Consider the following 24,852-nt stretch of genomic DNA (forward strand, 5'->3'; position numbering starts at 1 on the left):
GGTCATGATCCCAGCGTCCTGGGATCGAATTCTTGCTCCGCAGGGAGCCTGTTTCTCCCTCTGACTCTGCCTGCCACTCTGCCTCCCTATACTCTATCTTGCTGACAAATAAATAAAATCTTAAAAAAAAAAAAAAAATATGTTCCAGTATCTGAAGCTACGCTTAATATCTGGAACATGAGTGATTTTTTAGAACATACATATTATACTAAACTAGTATTACCTATGTTTCATCAATAGTCTTGAAAATAGATGGAAAGGAAGATGAAAAGGAACAAATCTGAGAGTTACATTATTAGAGAAATATGAAGTCATTAAGAAAAGTATTCACCTCAGTTTCAGATTTCATTTGTTGCCATATCAACTGATAAGTTTCAAATCGAAGCTTACCGTCCTCAGACTCATTTTTCCCTTTATTAAAATAGTCCCCTAAAAACACAGAAAGAAATAGGTCAGTTTCTTTTTTATATAATAAAAGTTAGAAAATCTCTGTGAAAAGTCACACAGTAAGGGAGGGGACTAAAATATGTACCAAAAATACATATATTTGGAGACAGGTAATATTCAGTATCCTTTATATTTAATTTTATTTATGTCTTGTATTTTTATTATAATAATTGTATCTATAAGATTAAAATATCTTTAATTTTTAGGCTACATTTCTATCATGTACTTCTCTATCATGTACTTAAATTGCTAACAGTATTTAATGGATTTGGTTTGAGACAGAAACATTTAATATTAACATATTTTCATTATTTGAAAGCCTTGTATACTTCACTTCATATATTTGCTCTGAACTCTCCTTTATGAAATGATTCTTACCACGATTCTTGTTATTTTATTCAATTGACACAAATTAGCCCAGCCTTCTATTTAGTCTGTCTATATTATTTTATATGCTTTTTAATGTTTTCCTCCAAATGGTTAGCCATTTATCAAAACACAACTTATCAAAATACCAGTGGTTTTCAAATTTCTCAAACCATGATCCACATTAAGGAATACATTTCATATCATAATTCAATACATAGATGTTTAACAGAAACAAAAACAAAAGTTCCACAAAATAATACTTATCATGAGATGGCAAATGTTTTCTTTTCTATTCTTTTTTTAAAAACTATTATGATTAGGTCGATTTCATGACGCACACTTGGGCTTTAACCTTCAGTAGGAAAACATTCACTTAAATAATCCATCATGTCTCCCACTGATTTGAGGTGCTCTTTTATCTCAGTACTTAAAAATACACTTGCAACTATTTTCTAACTTCTTTTTTTCTACTGAATCCAAGTCTAGTCCCACAGCTGTTCTGAACTATCTGAAATCATTAAATGATTGAAGCTTGTAGTACATTCACTTACGGAATAATTCTAGGTCTCCCTCTTACCACCACACACAATCATTCTTCTTCCAATTATTTTAAGCCATTCTTTCAAATAAATTTTGCCATTGCTAAAAAATAATTAAAATAGTATTTTGACTGGATAAAATAAAATGTGTAGGTTGATTTGGGAAGAAAAAATATTTGTAATCTGTTAGAAAATCTACATCCAAAGCACTACAGGTTTCTTCTTTTAATCAAATATTTCACACTCCTTGTAGTTTTCTACATTTCTCTCATATTTCTTATTGTTTACTGCTAGGTATTTCATTGTAACAACTACAACTTTTAAAGAATTCAGTGAAAATACATATTTTGTTCCTGATTTCACTGAGAAGCCACTATCATTCTACCATCAAGTTGTTTTGTTTTTTTTTTTAAGATTTTATTTATTTATTTGAAAGACGGAGATCACAAGTAGGCAGAGAGAGAGAGAGGGGGAAGCAGGCTTCCTGCGGAGCAGGGAGCCCGATGCGGGGCTCGATCCCAGGACCCTGAGATCATGACCCGAGCCAAAGGCAGCAGCCCAAACCACTGAGCCACCCAGGCGCCCCTCTACCATCAAGTTTTAAAGTTGGCTGGTAATTTGGAATACAGATTCCCTTTTATGTTAAGGAACTTTGCTTCTGTTCATTGTTGACTCAGAATTTTAGGCAAATAGTTTTTTGGGTTTTTTTTAGATTTTTTTAAAAATTTATTTATTTGACAGACAGAGATCACAAGTAGGCAGAGAGGCATGCAGAGAGAGGAGGGGAAGCAGGCTCCCCGCTGAGCAGAGAGCCCAATGTGGGGCTTGATCCCAGGACCTTGGGATCATGACCCGAGCCGAAGGCAGAGGCTTTAACCTACTGAGCCACCCAGGCGCCTCTAGGCAAATAGTTTTAAAATTTATCAAAAACCTCAGAATATACGGAAGTCATTGTATGGTAAAATGATAAGAGAGGCGCCTGGGTGGCTCAGTGGGTTAAAGCCTCTGCCTTCAGCTCAGGTCGTGATCTCAGGGTCCTAGGATCGAGCCTCGCATCGGACTCTCTCTGCTAGGTGGGGAGTCTGCTTCCATCTCACTCTCTGCCTACTTGTAATCTCTGTCTGCCAAATAAATAAATAAACTTTACAAAAAAGGGAAATATACCATTATTAAGAAACAAAGCAGAATAAGGTAACCTTAAATAGAACAAAAAAAGCCATTTTACTTTGATAATGAGTAAAATCATATAAAATGTTAAAATAGCAAATCAAGACATTCATTTTTTACTTGCTATAATGTGGCACCAAAATACTAACCAAAAAACTGTCAGAAACTGGGAAGTAACATCAGCAGGACAATTCAACTTGTTACTATGACTTCTCTCAGCCATTTATAGATCAGGAAGGTAAAAAACCAATCAGCATTGAGAAGATGTACAGAATATAAGCTCTCAGTTGACAGGTTCCTTCCCTCTTCTACACACAGTGCTTGACTTCAACGCAAACATCTCCTACAGGGCCAGGGCCACCATCGTCTCAGTCTCTCCAGACCTCTCTCTCTCTCTCCAGGTCCTGCCCAGTTGTTTTCATGGATGTACAGTCATCCATAGAACACAGAGGCAGAGTTACCAGTCTTCTCTTAGGTATATATCCAAGTGTCTTCAAGTCAGGAGACAGATGGTGGGCAAAATGCAGGGCATCTTCCTACTTCTTCAGGCAATCTATTTCAAGAATTGAAGCCAGTGAAGGCAAGTGCTAAAATCTGGATATGTTTTCCTTATTCCTACACCATCTGTTTTATAATCAGGGTCAGTTCCTCTAAGATTCTCATATTGAAACAGTATCTATTGGTCTTAGGTCAGCCCAATTAAAACAAAACAAAACTAATGTACTTAAAAGCAAAGTTCAAATTATATAATTAAATACATAAGTTTTACTAATACTAAAACTCTGAACAAATCTTAATAAATTATAGCTGAAATTCAACAGAAAAAGTTCTAAGGAAACACTCACCTCATCTTATGAGACGTAGTACCAAGTAATGGTTAGACCAGAGGTTCTGGAATCAGACAACTGGGTTCAAACCCCAGCTTGGCCACTTACTAGCACTATCAGTGAGAAAGTTCTAAGTATCCTCATATTTTAATGGAGATACTTATAATAGATTCCTCACAGTTTGCTGAGAGGATTAAACAAAGTACACAAGGCTTAGAACAACCTCGCACAAAATAAAAACTCAATAAATGCTAGCAATTTCATTAGTTGTAATGATATCGCTGGTAATACTAGATGTCATTTCATGCTCTGTATCCTTCATAGATAATGGGAAATGAAACTTGAATTTTCTCTAAAAATGAACTACTTCGAGTTTAGCAGTCTTTAACATAAAAGAAATATGTTCACAAGTCCATCACTTAAAAATACTTTAAATTGTAGCTATTCTTTGTTCACTATTTCTAAGTCTATCACTGTCACTTTTTATCGGGGAGGAAGCAAGGAATACAGAAAGTTTCATGTTTCTTTGAGACTAAGGCTAAGAAAGTATAGAACTTAAGATAATGGTTTATTCTGTTAATGAGAAAATGGATTCTTATTATAAATCATATTCCCTACCCTCTGGTCCCCTCAATATGAACCATCATTTTATAATCTGCTCCTTAAGCACAGGTTTCTTATCTAGCTGGTTCCAAACTGAAGGAGTAACACCCTAAGATCTGAGTCATGTGAGGATTTGGAAAAGTCCTATTCCATAACTACACGTTCTTTATTTCCTTAGTCATATAACAGTAGAGTTCAGTTTTTCTTTTTTAATTCAAAGCTAGTGCATGCATATGCTTAATTCCACATCATAATTTTTCCATCAGAATTAATTTTTACAGTACTGAATATTAAGTGTAAAGAAAAAGCCTGTGAGGAGCTTTTAGGTTTCCTTTTCTAATTTAAATTCGATTAATTAACATATAGTGTATTATTAGTTTCAGAGTATAGTTCAGTGATTCACCAGCTACACAGAATACCCAGTGCTCATTACCCAGTTATGCCCATCACCCAGCTACCCCATCCCTTCACCCCCCTCCCATCCTTAATGCCTATCACCCAGTTACCCCATCCCTCCACCCCCCTCCCATCCTTAATGCCCATCACCCAGTTACCCCATCCCTCCACCCCCCTTCCTTTCAGCAACCCTCAGTTTGCTTCTATGCTTAAGAGTCTCTTATGGCTTTTCTCCCTCTCTTATTTCATCGTCTTATTTTTCCCAGGTTTGTTTCTTCTACTAACCAGAATCATGCTGTATGTACTGTTCTTTGATGTGCTTGTTGGAGACTCAGCCTAGCACACTCCTTTTAATCCATTATGTATTCCACAGAATTAGTGTCTCTGTTCGGGTTGCTTCTTTCTGCTGTTATAATTTTGTCCACTTTTGTGCACAAACTTGAGCACAGGGGCTGGAATTTGGGGGAAGAGTGCCAGTTTGAGCCCTTGATAATCTGAAGTGAAGGCGTGGTAACTTGGCATTGAGCAGGTGGCAGGCCGAGGCTGCTGACTCAGGCAGGAGGTCAGCGGGACTGTGAATTTGGGTTCCACAGGCCAATGGCATCATGTGTGACAAGGACATCGCTTGTTTCCTTTTAACTTTTGTTTTTCTGGGAAATTTTATCCCTCCTTCTATTCTAAATGAAAGCCTTGCTAGATGGAGTACTGTTGGCTGTAGATTTTTTCCTTTTAGCACTTGGAATTTATCGTGCCACTCCTGTCTGGCCTGCATACTTTCTGGTGAAAAACCCAGCTATTATTTCTTCAGACAAATCTTCTGTCCTTTTTCTCTCTCTTCTCCTTGTGAGATCCCTATCATGTGACTGATGCTTGACAGTATCGCTGAGTTTCCTGGATCTATTCTCATTCTGCATATTTTTTTTTTCCCTGTGAGCAGCTTTTAAAAAATTACCAACATTTAGGTACCGCTTCCAGAGATTCTGATTCAAGTGGTCTGAGATGGGGTCTGGGCATTAGTATCTTTAAAAAGTTCCCCAAGTTGAGGGGCACCTGGGTGGCTCAGTGGGTTAAAGCCTCTGTCTTCAGCTCAGGTCATGATCTCAGGGTCCTGGGATCAAGCCCCGCATCTGGCCCTCCGCTCAGCAGGGAGCCTGCTTCCCTTCCTCTCTCTCTGCCTACTTGTGATCTCTGTCAGTCAAATAAATAAATAAAATCTTTAAAAAAAAAAAAAAGTTCCCCAAGTTGAAATCTAAATATGGTCAATAGATTATATCAATGTTAAGTTTCCTGGCTATGATACTGTCATCAGTTACCCAAAATATTACCACTGAAGATTACTGGGTAAAGTGTACAAGGAACTCTCTACACTTTCTTACAACTATATATGAAAATCCAATTATATCCAAAAAACCCCAAACACAATTTTTTCTTATAAGTTCCCCAAGTGATTCTAATCTGCACCTATAATTGAAAACCAGTACTATACACATTTTCTGGCAGTAATGTCATGATTTGTTTGAAAAAGTCAATTCTTTCTAACATGACCACCAAACAGATTACCTGGAAATGAATGAAGAAAGTGAAAAAAACAGTATTTTTTTTTATGTTTAATTTCATTGAGAAATAATTTACAAATGATAAAATATGACTGTTTTAACAGTTTAATGTGTCCTAACTTGCATAACTGCTCCCTTGATCTAGAAAACATTTCCATAAGTCGAAAAAAGTTTCTCTTGTCCTTTTGTAGTCAACTTCCCCTACCAACACCCCAGGAAATCACTGACATTTTTAAGACAGTCTCTCTCTGTTTTTTAAATTTCCTTCTGAGTTAACCTTATTATTTTATTTTATTGATATATGCTTTTAAGTAAGCTCTATGCCGAATGTGGAACGTGGGGCTTGAACTTACAACCTGGAGATCAAGGGTCACACACTTTGCCATCTGACCATCCAGGCACCCCTAAGACAGTCAAACTTTTTTGAAAAACAGAGATGTATCCTTTGAAGAAAATTTATTTTCTAATTTGCCTTTTGAAGGTATATTTGGATTCCCTTTTAGACTGAAAGTCTGGGATGTACCTTATCCCTTTCACTACACCTTGGAACACAACTGTCACATCAAGAAGGTAAGTAAGTCAAATTTAGACAAGAGAATTACTAATTTAACTAGGGTTAGGTAAATTTAAGACTTAGGGGAGGAAAATTAGCCAATTCGATATTAAGACATCTTACCTACTGGCACAGAGATCTTTCTCTTCTTGAAGTTTGGCTTAAACACAAAGCAGCCCTTAAAAAAATAAAAGAAAGAAAGAAAAAAGCATAAAGTCAAAGTATCCAAAGAACAGATAAATCCCATTAACCAAATATTTTATGGATAAAATATCTTTAAAAAAGACATTTCTTTAAAGTGCTGAGAAATTCTCTTCTATCTGAATTACAGCAGGAAAATTCTTTTTTTAAAAAGATTTATTTATTTATTTTTTATGGAGAGCGTATGAGTGCAGGAGCAGTGCAGAGGAGCAGAGGGAGAGCCAGAGAGAATCCCAAGCAACTCCCTGCTGAGTGGAGACTGGAAAGAGGGGCTCAATCCCAGGACCCTGAGATTATGACCTGAGCTGAGATCAAGAATTAGAGGCTTAACCCACTGAGTCACCCAGTTGCCCCTAGCAAGAAAATTCTAAATATAAGGGACTATCCATTTCTTTCTCCTCCTTGATGGAGGAGGTTCATGGAAGATGGGAGGTTCATCTTTGATTTTACTCTTAGGGAGCTAATCTAAGAGAAAAAGAAAATATAAGCTGATGAAATTTAAACCCAGAAATGTTTCATTTTTATAAAACTCAGAGAAGAAAGAACATAAGTACTATTAAAATGAATAACACTCTCTCATTTCAAAAGAAGTATTTATTATTTAATTAAACTTCAAGTATCCATAACATGGTCAGGACATAGATAATTTGGCTATTGTTTCACTTTATATACCTTTCTTTATCTGATAAAAGTCTTATTTATCTGTGGGAAACCTTCCTCAGTTCCCTAGTTAGAATTATTCCTTTCCCTAAGATCTCACAACACTTAAAGGCCTTTATTTTGCTTTGTTTTAAATCACTTTCACTGTGTATCACAGTTATTTAAGGGTCTATCTCACCAAGTAGTTTGTGAGTGCCTTCAGAGTACAAGCTGCATATAATTCATAATTATTTCCTCACTGTCTAGGACAGGCATTAGCATATACATTAGGCAATCAGTATATGGAATGAATGCTTGCCAAGTAATTTTCCTGGTAATCTCCTAGCTACATTTAGCTTCATGTTATTATTTGGCTAGTGATACACAGCCCCCAAGCTATTGGTCCTACGTTTATTCTACCAATCCTAAAGCCATGCACCACGTACAGCTTCTTAAAGACTACCATTTTTATGGAAAATGAAAGAAAGAATGAAAAAAATATACCTAGAAAAAGTCATCTCAGGACAGTGCTAAAGAAATCTAGGCAAATACAAAGTGGCCATTTGGATAACAGGATCCAAAATAAGTTCTGTGCCTTATACTCTTGTATTTGCAACGAGTGAACTATTGAAATACCCATTCACATTTAGAAAAATCTTGTAGTACCACAACAAGCTTGTCATTGACTCCTTTCTATATCCACCTGCAATTCAGTAAAGGAAAAGGAGCTAAGAATGAGTAAGATATACAAGGGTCCAGAATAGATCCTAAGGTATGGCAGGTAGTAATATGGTTAACCACTTTTAACTGCTGATCAAAATGATGGTATTTGAGAGAGAAGCAGTCTAGGAAGAGAGCTAACAGGTAGAAAATATGACAAGAAAAAGGAAGTTTAGATAGGTTAAAAAAAAAAAAAAAAGCTAGCAGTTCTATGAGCTCCTGAAATAGTCCTTAAAGAAACTTACTGATACAAGTTCCCCTTCATAATCATCTCAATACAAGCATTTCTATTATAATGTCATAAATGCTTTCCTGAACAATATCTCACAATTCTTGCAATATATACAAAAATATGAGCCTTATGCAATGAAAAGGATTAGAGAGCAGACCACTCATCAAAACCTATGGAACTTTACAATCAGCACAAAACAGAAACAGTACCATTCCTAATAAAAAATACTAGTGTAAGAGAACTGCAACTACCTCCATTTTGACCTAAAACTTTCCAATAATTAAGTTCTTCTTTATAGCTTTTTTTTTTTTTTAACGATTTTATTTATTCATTTGAGAGAGAGAACACAAGGGGGTGGTGGGAGAGAGAGAAGCAGACCCTGTCAGGGAGCCTAACATAGGGCTCAATTCCAGGACCTGGAGACCATGACCTGAGCCAAAGGCAGGTAGGTGGCTAACCACCTGAGCCACCCAGGCACCCCATCCAGCCGATCTCTTAACTCAGGCAAAAGTTCCAGTGGGCACAGCTTCTCCTGATGGTAATGGAAACTAACCACTCAATCAATAAGGTCTGTCCCGAGACAGTAAGACCCCGCCCACGACTGACTCCAAGACAAAGATCAACCTGACCTCTACTGCCCTCCTTTGTCCTACACTTTTCTCACATAAACCTGGAAATATTATCAGCACTTTGCAGACCATCTTTGAGACTCTAGGTTGCTGTCAGAATTCTCAGTGCTGGCCTCACTGAAACAAATTCCGCTTTCTTTCTTTCTTTTTTTTTGGTGAGTAAAGCGATAGAACTTTATTAAGTAAAGACACAAAAATCTCTCAAGAGTGAGAGGGGTACCAAAAGGGTTGCCAACAAGGGTCTTTAGGGTTGGTCTTTCAAGGAAAGCTAACCAGGGAACGCAAATCTTTTTAAAATTCCTATTGGTAACACCATCAATGGCTCATTTCTTTTTAGGGGTTGGTTATTATTTGTTGGTCACAGGTGATTATCATAAAGCACCCCCGCCCCACCCCAGCACGTCTAGGGCGGGGTGGTCCTCCACCCCATTCCTTTCTAGTTTCCCTACCACTCATTTCTCCGATTTAGGATTTTGTCGGTAGCAAGGGGCTGAAGGTGGTCTGTTTGGGACCCTGGAGTCAGGTGCTCTTTCACCCCTGTAACCAGGCTACACAAGCACAGTTAAACCTCTTCTGGCATTTGCACCTAGCATCATAGTCAATATTCTATAGACTTAAGCTCTAATAGAGCTTTAAATTCCCCTTTGATACTAGTCTCAGAAGGCACACCTTCCCATAATTCTAGTTTAATTTAATCAAAATTAAAGATCAGATCCATGGCAGAGCCCTCTAATCTACTGTTTTAACGTAGGGAGAAATGAGTTTGTAGTTTTTTCATCTACATTCTCAACTTTATCTCAGCTTAACTTCAGCGGCTCCTGGCTGCACTCACAATATTACTAACAGTCTTGCTTGGGTCTGTAGCAGTGCTGTACAACTGAACTTTTGGTAATGAAGGAGAAATATCATGTCTCTGCACTAATATGGTAGTCACCACCACATGTGGTTACTGAGCACTTGAAATGTGGCTAGTAAAACTGGGAATATGAATTTCTTATTTAATTTTAATTAAAACTGAAATAGCCACATGTGGCTACTGGGTACTTATATTGGACAATTTATCTTCTTACCAACCAGACTATCATGTCTTCCTGAAAGCCATGTAAGGCAGCCCATATGAGGTCTATGTGGTCTCCTCCCTCCCGCCCCCAACACAACTTTTTCATTCTCATTTTTCACAAGGTTTCCTCTCTGATTATACTGATATTTCAACTTCTTTGATAGGTCATCTTATTTCTATCCTCTGGGCCAAAGAACATGTCATTCCCTACGCTAGAACAGACTCCCTACCCCCAATCCTTTGCCTAACTGCTACTTTTTTCAGGTCTCAGCTAAAATATCCTTTTCTCCAAACTTTCCCAGACCCCAGGCATTCTTGCTAACACTTAACCACAATTTGTTATCATCACCTCATCGGTGTTTAATGTCTTTTTTGAGCACAGTCTATTTTGTTTACCACTCTATCTCGTACCTAACGGAATGCTTGCCGCACATTTATAAGAAAGAAAAAGGAAGGGACGGGGGGGGGGCACGTCCTCGGGGGGATTCGACCTCCACAAACCAGATCTTAAAAGTCCTCCAGGCCAAAACAACTAAGGCTGGTCGGTGTCTTCGCTCCCCGAGCAAAACTGACCTCCACTGCACCTAGAGTAAGGACGCTTCGGCTCAGCCCGCCACTCCCTACCCCTCGAGCCTGTTCATTGAGGCCTACGTAACCTCTGCTACATCCCTTTTCCAAAAGAGAAAGAGGCGAGGGCCGAGTCTGGTGGGCGTACCTCCTCCCCACCTACCTTGGACACCGAGGAGGTGGCCATGGTCCCAGCGGCCCGCGGGATTTGCAGCGGCACTCGGGATTTCCCGCGCTCCCTCGCGGCAGCAGGGCAGAGGTTATTGGCGGGCCACGCGGCTTCCTGATTGGTTGGCAGAATCCTCCCGAGCGGGCTTCCGGCGCGCATAGGCGGGGCGTACGGAGGAGGGCGGGGCGAGGATTGGGTCAGGAGTTTGGTGCGCGTTTCGTGGAGGCGGACATGGCTTGTGGCTTCCGCAGGTCCATCGCCTGTCAGGTACGGACCGGGAACTGGCAGTAGGAGCGGAACCCCCACCCCGGGTCAGCCCTCAGTCAGCGAGAGGAGGATTCCACGAAAACCCTGTTTCGGTCGCCTTCTCCCTCCTCTCTGGAGCTGCTCGAGCTGTGGAGGCAGACCTGGTGGAGGGTCAGCCATGCAACCCAAATCTGTTTTTCAAGGAGAAAAGTAAATCCTAAAAAGTAGATGTTGCTTCCCTCAGTCCTTTCTACCCCAGAGATTTATAAGCTTGACCCTAGTGGAAAGTCACTGGACCGTGGTTAGAATCCACTAGAAATCAGTGTCCCTTACAATTGGTGAAATTGCTAAGGGATCTGAATTTTCATTCGAAAGGATCTAATTTAAAAACTGGTCGTTTGTTGCAGTCATTTTGGTCGTCTGTCCTAGCGTTATTTTTGGTAACTCCAAAGGCAACGTGAGAGGCTGTTTTTCTTGATTCAGAGTCCTCTCTGTGAACAGCTCTGTAATAAAAGGAATAAAACACGTGAACATTAGATTTCAGCAAAAACAAATTTTGAAATTGCAAAGAAACTTTCAATTGACAAACCCATTTCCTTTTTTATTAATGGGCATATTAGTGGACGTATTCTGCCTGGTATATAATTTCCCTCAGCTTATTTTTACAGTATTTCTGGACTTCCGTGGGAAAATTCCTCTGCCGTGTCTTTGTGCTTATAGTCGTATTGCCCCATCCAATGCCGGCTTCTCAGATACCACCCAGGACCTTCTGATAGGACAAAGCTGAGTTTATGGTTTACTGGGGGAAGAAAGAATACTTCAGCAGAGTGTGGTCGTTTCTGGGAAGTCAAGGTCAGATTTTTCTTGAGAATCTGAAGTACAGTTTAAGGCTGGTCTTTCGGTGGCCCAGGGTGAAAGGGCAAGGGAGTGGAGGAGATGGCTTGATTACATACTGATCTTCACAGAAGGCAAGGGAGTGCAAAGAATCTTAGGGTACAAACTGCTGGTGCTTTTTCTTGAAGAATTGGTTTTTCAGCAATGAATAATCAAGCTATTTGTCTGGGCAGGAGTTATAATGAAGACCAAGAAACAGTAAAGTCATTCTAATGTAGAGAGTAGGCTATATCCAGAGTAGGTAGTTTGGGACCTCATTGTCCAGCTGTGTTTGGAGGGGGGAGAGGTAAGACGTTTTCCTTTCTCACCCTATAGGTCAAAATAATGCCGGGAGCAGAAACATTTTGTGTTTAGTTTTGCAAAGGCTGTATTCTTCCTTGTAAAGAAGTTAAGTTGGAGAAACAGGAACTGGTATGTAGTGTGTATTTGTGCTAGTTGCTTTACATTCACATTTAAGCCCCATGATGACCCTATGACATAGAAGTATTAACCTTATACAGTTGAACAGGCTGAGATCCAGAGATTAAAAACCTACCCAAGGCTAGTTCATGGTCAGTAAATTGAAGAGATGGTTTATGAACAGGGGTCTAACTTCAAAATCAGCCCTTTCCTGTATGCTGTGCTATCAGTTTATGAAGGCAAGAAGCACAATCTGATCATTAAACAGAATATAATAGATTTCTCTGGCAACATAAACTAAGCAGATACATATTTCTCCACACATGGAGTCATTGACGGATGACCTGAAATGAGGTTAAATTAAAATATGTACAATACATATCTTTATGAATAAGGATCGTTTGCTAGAAATGGCACATTCACTCAGCAAATTTTGACAATGAATCTACATTTTTCTAAGCACTATCATCAGTCCCAAGGTTTAAAATGAGTAGAATATGGCTTCTGGCCTGGCCTGGCTCTGGACTAACTTGTGGAAACACATGTATAAACAGTTAATTGCAATACAGTCTGTAACCATTGTATTAGAAATGTATGAAGTGCTAAGGGAATATGGCGAAGACAGCTTCCAAATGTCAGGAATGCTTTGTGGAAAAGGTAATATGGAGCCTCAGTCCTGAAGGAAGGATGGATAGGAATGTGTACCAGGTTAGTAGGGTGAGAGCTTAGGGTGTGGTAGGGTATCCCAAGAACATCATATGTGTGGGCAACAGACCCATGAGAGCGTGGTGTATGTTCACGGAACCACAGTATTTGGATGGGACTGAAATTTAGAATATGCCTCTTGGGCCTCACCTCAGTAAGTCCTTTGGACTCTGTATCTTCAAACTAATATCTTGAATCTTTCCATTCTTTTCCATCCCTGTTGCCCTTTCCTTTCCTCACCCCAAACCCAGCTACTATTATCACCTATGTCATTTGCTTACAACAGCATTCTGATGGGTCTGTTTCCATCCTTGCCCTCCTTTAAATACATCCTCCTTATAGCAAAAAAAGTGACTTCTCAAGTGTAAAATCATGTCACTTATCTATTTAAAACTGCATTGCACAAACTATACCAGAACCTTAACATCTTTCTTTCCAACATCCATTCATACCACCCTATTCCTTTCTGCAAGATCCTAGCCCCACTGTAATTTTGCTTTTCTAACAAAGCAAGGTGTTTCCATTCCCATTGCATAGATGATTCCCTGTGCCTTAAAGGAAATGATTTTATATAATGACTCTTTGTGCTAGATGGAAATTTCACAAAACAGTACTTATAATGTATGTGCATTCTTTTCTGTACCACATTTTTTAGAAAATCCTGGTTGGGACTCACTGAATTTATTCCCAACTGACAACCTGTAGTTTGAAAGGTGTGTCCTCCAGTTGCTCTCTATCTCAGACCCTTGTTTGCTTCCATCATAGCATCTATAAGAGTTAGTAATTATTTCACTTGCTAATTATTATTAGGTAATTAGTTATTTTGTTTTGTTTTCCTTGTTTTGGTGTGTTTTCTCTACAGGCTTCATGAAGACAGCATGTTTTATTCACTATTTCTCTAGCACCAGCAGAGTGCCTGAAACAAAAGGCTGTTTATACATAGTTAAAGAATAAGTCATCTATTGTAATGTAATATAAAGTTTGCAGCTTCACCAAATGAGTTCATAATTTTAAAGCTGTGAGATAAAAAAAAGTGGAAAGGATTAAAATCCATTTGTGTGACTGACTCACTCTTGGCAGGTTAATTAACCTGTCAGCTAGAAAATGGTGGTATTGATTCCAAGTTTACAGGATTGTTGCAAGGATTAATGATAATGATGAAGAAAACAATAATAACTATTGTTTGTGTAATATCTCACTTGTACCATGCAGTTTTGGTGAACTTCATGGGGCTATTGATAAGATCTAATGACATGTTAACAGAAAGTGCATAGACTCAAAAACTGAGGGGTTTGTGACTTTACCTTACTAGTCTATCACAGTTCCATGGGTGGTGGCAGAAAACATGAGTTCCCTGGGTGGAAGAAAAGGATTATTCACAGCAATAGTAGTAGACAGAGTGTCAGCATTTACTTATATCGGTTCCCCAGGCCACTCTTCTAAGCACAGGGTGATGTGAAGAAGGTCAGATAGATGATATGTGCACAGGCCAGGTGCTCTGTCACATAGAAGAGGGACCCTTGAGGCTTTGAGGATGGGAAGTAAGCATGTTTCCCTTTGCTCTAGACTGGGACACTATTTCTGTCTTACAAATCTGTTTTCTATATGGACATCCTTGAAAAAATTTTATGTCTGCTTACAAGACATGCAGAAACTAGGAATCCCATAGAAATTTGTCTCCTGCCACTTAGGACAATGGTGTGCACGAAAGTGTACAGTATTTGATACTATCATGTTTAATCTTTTCAGTCATCCTATCTGTAGCATTGTCTCCGTTTCTTAGAGGAAGACACTGACACTCAGGAAGGTGAAAGAAAAACTTACCGAGCAACAAAATTGTCAAGTTGAACTACTAACCCCGCTTTTTTACTCAAAGCTCGAATTCTCTTTATTATGTAGAAAAACCTTTGTAAAATGTTCCCCACTGTATTTGGCTCAGAAACATAATAATGGAATGTAGATTGTTTCCCTTTCTCAGTTTCCTTTCATTTAGAGTTTGATGTTAAGTTTAAAACATCCCGCTGAAGGGCGGAAGTGTGGCTCATTCAGTTTAGCATTGGACTTGATTACCGCTGAGGTCTTGATTCAGGGTTTTGAGTTCAAGTCCTGTGTTGGGTTCCACACTAGTTGTGTGGAGCCTACTTAAAAAAATAAATAAATCCAGGGAGTTCGTTTTATTTATTTATTTTTTTTTACTTTTAATTTTGAATGTCAAAATTACAGAAAAGTTGTGATAATAGTGCAAAGAACTCCATATACTTTCTTACCCAGAGCCACCAATTAACATTTTACCACCTTTGCTTCATCATTCTGTCTATATATATTTCCTGTATCCCTTGAGAGTGGGTTTCGTAAAGCATGCTCCTTAACCTGTCAGTCCCTCATTGTTTACTTCTAAGAACAAGGCTTATCTTACCCAGCATGGTATAGTCATTAGATTCACATAATACCATATAATGCTTTCATTTAGTGTATACTCCATTCCAGTTTTGCTGATTTTTTTCAGTATTTTTGTCCAGTATAGGATCACAAGCTGTGCTTGGTTGTTGTATCTTAAGTGGCCGTAAGCTCTTCTCATTAGTTTATATTTATATAATGTGCTAGAAGAGGTATACTGCTAACTGTCTTACTGAATAGAAGACAGGATTCTTTGACTGTTGATGAGTTCTGTTAGATTTCAGGTGTGGCCTCAAGGAGCAATTAAATTTGATGACCAGTTGTCATCTAGTAAAAGCTGAAATAGTTGTGTGGGGAAGATACTCATCCGCATTCAGGTGAACAACAGGACTGACTAAATGGTCTAAATGTATACTTCGCTTCTAACCTGTTCTCACAGGCCCACCAGCATTCAGTTCTGCTTAAAACTGTAAGTTCTTCAAGAGCTGTGTTAAAATTCTTTCATTATAGATACTTGGTAATAACTTGTCTTCCAAGTCTTTTGGAAAGTTCTCTTCTGAACTCTAAAGGTTCAGTTGTTACCTGGTTTGCTGCCAGTTTGAGTCTGAGTTAAACCAGACCTGTATCTGAAGAGAGTCTGTACAAGTGTGGGAGTGTTTGTGCATTGGCTCTTGGTGGCATATTTGCACACCAGACCTGATTATATCAGAATCAGAAGTAAGGAATAGGGCGCCTGGGTGGCTCAGTGGGTTAAGCCGCTGCCTTCGGCTCAGGTCATGATCTCAGGGTCCTGGGATCAAGTCCCTCATGGGGCTCTCTGCTCAGCAGGGAGCCTGCTTTTCTCTCTCTCTCTCTCTCTCTCTCTCTCTCTCTGCCTCTCCATCTACTTGAGATCTCTGTCAAAAAAATAAAATCTAAAAAAAAAAAAAAAAGAAGTAAGGAATAATCAGGGATAATAGACAGTTTAAGTAATTTAAGATCTGAAAGAGTGAATGATAACATTTTAAGAATTTTAAGACTTGTGGCCTATAGACTGTTATATGGGTAAAAATGCAGAGCTAGGGGAGCTCGTTAATTAAACATCTGCCTTTGGATCAGGTCATGATCTCAGGGGCCTGGGATTGCACCATATGTTGGGGGGGGGGGGGTCCCTGCTCTGTGGGGAGTCTGCCTCTTCCTTTCCTTCTGTTCCTCCTCCGGCTTAATTCTTTTTCTCACAAATAAATAAGTAAAATCTTTTTAAAAATGCAGAACTAGTTTTCATATGAAATGCCAGTTTTGCTACCTATATGTCTGATTGCTAAGGCATGAGGATCTCTTTTTCATTAGCAAAATTAGATTTATTTAAATATTTTGTTTATTTATTTGATGGAGAGAGCAAGAGAGCACAAGCAGGGGGAAGAGCAGAGGGAAAGGGAGCAGCACACTCCCTGCTGAGCAGGGAGCCCGCTGTGGGACTTGATCCCAGCACCCTGGGATATGACCTGAGCCGAAGGCACTTAATCTGCTGGTGCCTGCAAAATCGGATTTTTTGTTAAATTACCAGAGATTTTGATCTTGAACCTAGCAAGTTTAACTCCTAATTGAATTTAGAACCTGTCTAGAACCAGGATGAGAGGATATTTTTTTGGCGTTGTGTTCAGTACTTGGATACTTGGGGTAGAAATTGTGTGTGCCTAATGGAAAAGGAATGGTTGAGAACCTCCCACATCCTGGTTAATTAGTGTGCTTTTTCATATTGGGTACCCTGGAAGTGGGAGTCTATTAGGAACTCTGATGTTACGTTGCCAGATCTAAGATTTATAATTGTATCTGGTACATTGTAAGCACTGAATACATATTAGTCATTATTATATTACACATTAGAATCTCTGATCTTAGGTTCCCAAACCAGATCTGGCTTATATGAATTTTCATTTTTTATACTCTCTTACATGTTCTCTTTCAAACCTCAGATTTCTTCCTTATTCATTGTGTTAGTTTGTCAAGGAAAATTTTTAATATTTTGTGGATTTTATTTCTCTATTAAAATTTTGAGTTTTATTGTTGTGGTCTTATCTTCATTGAGTAATTTTTAGCATATTCTGTAAAATTTTTTTCTTTTCTTTATTCTTTCATCGGTAAAACTTTTTTTTACTGTCTCAAGTAGATAGTTATCAATAGGCCCATGTTTTATTCATGGTAGTCCTAGGTGAAGCCCAATGCCAGGAGAAACAACTTTTTTTGAAGGGGAAAGAAGAAATCCTTTAGTTAAGGAAACTTGTAGGCCACATTCTCATCAGAGAAAGCACTAAATCCGAGCTCAGAGACAGTTAAAGACAGTCTTACTATTTCCAAAATAATTCGCGACCTATGAGAATCTGGGTGAATTAAAAACCAGGCTCTCTGGGCACCTGGGTGGCTCAGGTGGTTAAGCGACTGCCTTCAGCTCAGGTCATGATTCTGGAGTCCTCTGACTGAGTCCCTCCTCGGGCTCCCAGCTCCACGGGGAGTCTGCTTCTCTCTCTGACCTTCTCCTTGCTCATACTCTCTCTCACTGACTCTCTCTCAAATAAATAAATAAAATATTTAAAAAACAAAACAAAACGTGCTCTCTGATATTCCACCACTTGACAGTAGTTGTTAATTTTTTTTTCTTTCTTTCTTTTTTTTTTTTTTTTGGTGCCCCACCTATTTGAAAGATATTCATTCCCAAGCCTAGTTTATAGACTGGAATCACCTGAGAAGCATTAAAAAATACCATAGCCCAGGCCCATTGGTCTGGGTGACATAGGGGCCTTGAAGTTCAAAAAATCATCAGGTGGTTCTGATCTTCCTCTAGGCTTGATAACCAATAACCAAGGATGACCAGGAGACAGAAAGGTACAGTGTCACAGCACATATGGTTGCCACACTTTACTGCACACTGGAATTAACCAGATAACTTTTTAATATCCCGTTACCCAGTCACACCAGAATATTTGCACGTGGAAGTCAGGCATCAGTGAGCTCTAAAAATCCTTGGGTCATTACAACGCACAGCAAAATGTGGGAACCACAAGTATCATGATTAAGAATGTTGACTGTGGAAGACATAATGGGTTTAAATCCAGCCTTTCCTTTCATAGGTATGTAAGTTCTCTGTGCCTCCTCTGTAAAATCTGGAAAATTAGTTACCTTTTAGTCTTGTCATTAGAATTCAATGAATTAATGTATAGTGTTTAGAATTGTATATAGAGTTTAGGATTGTATTTGGTACACTGTATTATTCAATAAATGATAGTTATTGTTACATTACATCCTCAGAATTCTGAAGTCAGGGTATTTTAAACCCCTTTTCCACCCTACTACAATCCCAGAGGCTTTATGAAGGGGACCTAATTATTATCCATTATCCAGGTGAACTTTTTAACCTCACCTGAAGTTAGGTAACCAGAAAGCTACATATCTGAATCATACAACTTAATTTCCAATAGGAATCTTTTTAACAGTACTTTTGTAAAGTTGTGTTTTGGTAAAGAAAAAATATTTCTCATTTTTGCAAAAATAACTGTGGGGCCATTGTAAAGAATTAAACCAGAAAGGTAAAAGAATTAAAAAAGAAAAGAAAAGAAAAGAAAAAACCCTCCCCCATAAATAATCATTACTAACATTGGTTGACCTTTATTTTATATAATATTTCTTTTCAGTTATACAGGCACAATAAAAGGAGTACTGGATGGATAGGCTTTCTTACAAAAATTAGGCATATTGTAATGAGTTTTTATTTTGAGGTGCTTTTTCTTTTTTTAGTTTTTTTTTTAAGTTTTCTGATAGAGAATGTCCAACTGATGGGGTGCCTGGGTGGCTCAGTTGGTAAGTGTCTGCCTTCCACCCAAGTCATGATCTCAGGGTCCTGGCATCAAGCCCCTCATTGAGCTTCCTGCTCAATAGGGGGTCTGCTTCTCTCTCTCCCTGTGCCCCTCCCTTCTGCTCGTGTTCTCTCTCAGATAAATAAAATCTTTCAAAATAAAAGAAAAATGTCCAACTACAAAATGTATAATAGTATTGATTCCCTATGTACCCAAGACCAGAATGCTATTTTAAATTAAAAATATTGTTTTGCTTGAGTTTAAAGAAAAAGAAATTAAAATGTAATTCATGGTTATTGCTAAATCTGAAATGAGTCCTCTACTTTATGAAATGAGATTTTGAAAAACATTACAGTTTGTTTTGGTTTACAATTTACTTGAGAGACCAAAAGAAAGAGAGCAAGTGCGCAGATATGCCTGAGAGCCAGCACGCAAGCATGAGGAATGGCAGGAGGAGAGAAGCAGACTCCCCACTGAGCAGGGAGCCTGATGCAGACCTCAATCCCAGGACTCTGGGATCATGATCTGAACTGAAGGCAGATGCTTAATCAACTGAGCCACCTACCTGCCCTGAAAAACATTACAATTTGAAGTCTTTTTTTAAATTTTTGATTATTTCAAGGGCAGCTGGGCTTAGGTCATGATTTCGAGGTCCTGGTGATGTGGTTTTTGCAATACCCGTGAGAGTCAGTGGGTGGAGATCTGGAGTCTACAACCAAGAAAGAATTCTTGAAATGTCTTTGGTGCAAATTGGTGGTTTTATTAAAGCATAGGGACAGGACCCGTGGGCAGAAAAAGCTGCAGTACCGGGGTTTTGAGGAGTGGCTGATTATACTCAGCAGCTGGGGAAGTAAGGAAAAAGAGGTTTACAAGACAACTTTCACATAGGAGGACCCACATAGGAGATACCAGAGGTCTTGCCACCGTCAAGTTGAGGTTGTTTTCCCCCTCTAGCAAGGTAGAACCTTAAGATAGGTGGGAGATTCCTGGCAGAATGTTACACTCATGTCACCTGGGAGTGGGGGGGGGGAGTTGCAGGGTGTCTGCTTATGCTTTGTCTTCAGCTAGCCTTCTTCTTCCTCATTATTGGGTTGGGCCTCATGTTGGGCTCCTTGCTCATCAGGGAGTCTGCTTCACCCTCTCCCCCTGTACCACCGCCAGATGTGCGCACATGCATTCTCACTCTCTCAAATAAAATCTTAAGAATTTTGATACTTCGAATTTAGATGATATCAACACTTGCCATTAGACCTGAGGATGTTTTTGTAGTTGGTATAACTTCCTTTGCATTTCTTAATTTGGGTACCTTTCTCAAAGTGTGTAACACTGTCTGTTAACCGTATCTTGTTCCCTATGCATTTTATTTTTCTAAGATTTATTTATTTTAGAGAGAGACAGAGGGGGAGGGTGTGGAGAGGACAGAGGGAGGGGAAAAAGAATCTCAAGCAGACACCCCACTGAGTGCAGAGCCCAAGAGTCTAAGATCATGACCTGAGCTGAAACTCAAGGAATCAAGACACTTAACTGACTGTGCCACCCAAGTGCCCCTCCTATGCATTTTATATTGAATTGGATAAGATGCTTACCACCAATCCTTTTCCTAAGGTATGGTTTAATTGGCTGGATTTCTTTATAAGCAGATTTTTCAGAGGAGCTCATAGTACTTTTTTTTTAACTTGGTTCTTTTTCTCTCTCTCTTTTTTTTTTTTCTTAAGATTTTATTTATTTGAGAGAGAAAGATCACAAGTAGTCAGAGAAGCAGGCAGAGGGAGAAGCAGACTTCCTGCCAAGCTCCCTGCCAAGCAGAAAGAGCCAGTCTGAGGGCTTAATCCCACGACCCTGGGACCACAACCCAAACTGAAGGCAGACACTTAACTGAGCCATCCATGCACTCCTAACTTATTTATGTTTTGTTTTGTTTTGTTTTTAAGATTTTATTTATTTATTTGACTGAGAGAGATCACAAGTAGGCAGAGAGGCTGGCAGAGAGAGAGGAGGAAGCAGGCTCCCTGCTGAGCAGAGAGCCCGATGCGGGACTCGATCCTAGGACCCTGAGATCATGACCTGAGCCGAAGACAGCGGCTTAACCCACTGAGCCACCCAGGCGCCCCTGTTGTTTTTGTTTTAAAGAAATTTGACTTCTTAGATAAAATAACCCTAGAAGTATCAAAAGGTGATTTAAATCATTAGAAAATTAGCATGTTTATGGGGCACTGGGGTGGCTCAGTTTGACTAGATTTAGTGTTGGCCTCTTAGCTCAATTCAGGATCTCAGGGGTCCTAGGATCAGCCTCAGGTGCCCCACCCAGCTCAGGAGGGAAGCTTGAGCTTCTCTCCCTCTGTCCCTCCCCCCACATGGGTCCTGTGCTCCCTCTCTAAAATAAGTCTTTAAAAAAAAAAAATCATATGTTTAGAAGTAATATCAGAAATCTTCATTTTAGAAATAAGTCAGTAACACCAGATTTTATGAATCTGAATTTTCCAAAGACAGATACAGCAGATGCAAATGCATACAGACAATGTTATTTTAAAGTTTATCAGTTTTCATATGTTGGCAATTCAGATTAAAACACAGGTGAGCAAGTGAAACTAAACATACCGCTTTACAACTTTTCCTGTGAAGGATCTAGTTCTATATAATATCATTGCTAAATTATTCATTTTAACCAGATCATGATCTTTGTGGTTAGGTAATATGGCTACAAAGTAAACTGCATTTGTTTCATCCCTGGAGTTTTCTTAGTTGGGTGCTTTATTTTTGAAATTTCGTAACTTAAGTAGGATGTATCTGTGTTGAGTTTTCCAAATTATATTTTCCTGACATAGTAGTTATTTTGATCTGTAGGTTGTTCTTTTTTTTGTAAAGATCTTATTTATTTATTTGAGAGAGAGTGAGAGAGAGAGAGAGAGAGAGCATGAGAGGGGTGGGTTATCGGGAGGAGCAGATTCCCCACCTGAGCAGGGAGCCTGACTTGGGACTTGATCCTGGGACTCGAGGATCATGACCTGAGCCAAAGGCAGTCATTTGACCGAGCCACCCAGGTACCCCAGATTTGCTTTTTTTAACAAAATATTTAATCATGGAGAAAATTATAGTTATTATGTACCCATCACCCAGCTTTAAAAACCGTTACCATTAAAATCTTCTGGGTACCGATCCCTGGCTGCAAACTCTTTCCTCCCATGTGAGGTTTTGTGTTCATTTTATCTGTGCATGTCACTACCTATGAATATATCCCTAGATAGTATTCTTCTACAAGTTAATAAAATTTATGTGAGTGGTAGTTAAACTGTAATCATCCTTTTACAACTTGGGTTTTTTGTTTCTTAGGCTCAATTAAAAAAAAAAAAGATATATCCATAATTGTGCATGGAGATCTAGTTCTTTTATTTTACTGTTGTGTGTCATTGCAAGCAGTATGCCACAATTTAAATTTGGTCCCTTATTTCAGGGAAATTTTCCCTTTTATTGACTGTTAGGCCCTACCATCACTTTGGTCACACTTCTGGTACCCACTGCTGCTTGTGTGACCACGTGTGCTTCCAGTCGCTTACTACTAATAGCACCTTATCTAGTCTAAAAGCCTGCTGGTCCCAGCCTATACTCAGCTCGAATGTGGCAGTTAACACCCTCAAGAACAGCTCTCAGTCCATGGGGAATGGAAGCTCTTTCCTCCTGTTTTTGGATAGACCATTTTATTAGACCTTGTGTGTGCTTGGAAAATTAAGCCCCAGTGTGTACAGCAGTAACCTTGTCAGCACAATCTTAACTTTTCCTCCTTCCTTCCCACACTTCTCAGTCTGTCACTTGAACCCTCAGGAATTGCCTCCCAAATAAACTACCTGTGCAAAGTTCTTTTCTCAGGCCTTGTTTTTTGGGGAGCCAAGATCTCTATCTAAGAATGCTTTTTCTTTTTCTTGGCTTTTGTTCCTTCGTCTCTATACCTTGTGACAAGAGAGACCAAGAAGCCCTGCTCTATACAAGACTGCTCCATTCTTCTTCAGAACCTTCTGCACGTTTTCTTGGCTATCACTTTTTGAAGAGTGTGGCTTTGGTTTTTTTCTCTTTATTGTTATGGTATATACTGCTGGAGAACCACTGTACCTATCTTCCTGTCTGCTTGCTTTCCTGCTCTTTTTCTTCTTTAGGGACACCAGTTATCATAAGGTTGGATTATCTTGTACCCAATTTTATTTCTTTTTCTCTGATTGCTTTCAATTTATGTTTTTTAAAAATCTGTATTTTCTGATTATCATAGGTCATTTATTTTTAGTTATGAATGTTTTGTTTCTTAATTCTATAATAAAAATGTTTGATCATCAATTTGTTAATTTTTAGACTCCCTTTTATCTTTTTCTTTTAGTTCTTACTGTGTTCACAAATCTTGAAGCACTTTTGATGAATGCCTTTGTATTCATTTGGTTGTATTTTTCTAGACAAGAGTTCTTTGATCTTTCGTCCTTCCCTCTCTTCTCCTCTCCCCCACTTCCAGTTTGTCTGCTTGTTTTGCCTATTTTTCATCTTGCACATGCTTGACCATCCTGCCCACACTTTCTGATTGTTTCCTGCATTGTGTGGGTGTCTTCACTCTCCATGTGAGATTTGTTCTTGGCCCACGTTGCTTTTGTGATTACAAAAATATAAATTCTAAGGCTTTTCCACGCTTGTCTCTCTGGTAGGTTCTGGTGACATGTATATATTATTCCTGAACTCTGACCTGACATATTAAATTTTGCTTAGGTAGCTCTGATATCTTTTCACCTTGCTGTAAAAGTTCCTCCTCTGATTCTTACTGCCCATACAAAACCATATCGAGATCTCCATTTAATTGGGGAATGTGTTGTTGTTTCCATTGGAGAGAACTTTGGTGTGCTGCCCTAGAATCTTTACTTCTGAAAAGTACAGAATTCACGTCTCTGTTTTACTCCTTCTCTCCCACAGCTCTGTAGCCTCTCCCTCCAATCACAGATAAAAAAAATAATGGGATTCATTTTTTTCCTCTTCAGCTTGGAGTATTGATGAGAATTGTTAATTCAAGTTAAGAGGCTTGCCAAACAAGGCTGCTCCATTCTTCTTCACAAGTTGCGGTTTGTCTCCTTGGCTGTCCCTTTTGAAGTTTGTAACTTTGGACTGTGCCTATCCTGTTTGTTGCTGGAGAACCAACCAACCAGTCTGCCCATGTATGACCTACCTTCCTTTCCTTTCTCTATTCTTTCTTCCACCCTTTCCATTTTAATTTGATAATGGGTGGAAGTTGGCAGTTGGGAGATAATGTAAAGAAGGCTTCCTTCCCCTACTTATCCCAGAGTCTTTTTAGGTTTTTAAAATTTGTTTTGTTTTTAATTATGAGAAAATACATACAACATAAAATTACCATTTTAACTATTTTTAATTGTGCAGTTCAGTGGCATTAAGTCCATTAACATGGCTATGCAACCATCACCACCAACCCTATCCAGACTCTTCATTTGTAAAACTGAAACTCTCTGCTCCTTGTAACCAGTGACTCTCCATTTCTCCTTTTCCATCAGTCTTTTTATTTTGGTTTTCTAATTTACATCATATAAATATCTTTCTGTGCCTTTGGGAAACTGCCATTGAAGATATTTTCTATTTTGATATTTAAATTTTCATGAATATAACTTGGTCTTAGAATTTACTTTTAGGAAAAGTTTGTTGCCAGGCAGCACTGTATTATATAATTAGA

The 24,852-nt window shown here is 38.9% G+C and overlaps 2 protein-coding genes across 5 annotated transcripts in view; one reads left to right on the top strand and one right to left on the bottom strand.

Annotated features, from left to right (window-relative positions):
• ORC3 (origin recognition complex subunit 3) overlaps positions 1-10,792 on the bottom strand; it is a 68,721-nt gene extending 57,929 nt beyond the window's left edge. The window contains exons 1-3 of one of the 2 annotated variants that reach the window (XM_082730607.1): positions 10,669-10,792; positions 6,581-6,635; positions 332-429 (exon numbers count right to left, since the gene is read on the bottom strand). In XM_082730607.1, the coding sequence (XP_082586733.1) occupies positions 332-429; positions 6,581-6,635; positions 10,669-10,692 (177 nt within the window). In that variant the 5' untranslated portion in view covers positions 10,693-10,792. The remainder of the gene's footprint in view (positions 1-331; positions 430-6,580; positions 6,636-10,668) is intronic. The other variant, XM_082730608.1, reaches the window with a different exon arrangement.
• A 67-nt stretch (positions 10,793-10,859) lies between these two features.
• Positions 10,860-24,852, top strand: part of RARS2 (arginyl-tRNA synthetase 2, mitochondrial) — a 61,974-nt gene continuing 47,981 nt past the window's right edge. The window contains exons 1-2 of one of the 3 annotated variants that reach the window (XM_082730614.1): positions 10,860-10,941; positions 12,130-12,225. Coding sequence is in view for 1 of the 3 variants with exons in the window: in XM_082730613.1 (XP_082586739.1) it covers positions 10,906-10,941 (36 nt within the window). In the remaining 2 variants the exon portion in view is untranslated. The remainder of the gene's footprint in view (positions 10,942-12,129; positions 12,226-24,852) is intronic. The other 2 variants (XM_082730615.1, XM_082730613.1) reach the window with 2 other exon arrangements.

This window comes from Mustela nivalis, assembly GCF_964662115.1.
Source record: "Mustela nivalis genome assembly, chromosome: 5".
In the NCBI taxonomy this organism is placed as follows: domain Eukaryota; kingdom Metazoa; phylum Chordata; class Mammalia; order Carnivora; family Mustelidae; genus Mustela; species Mustela nivalis.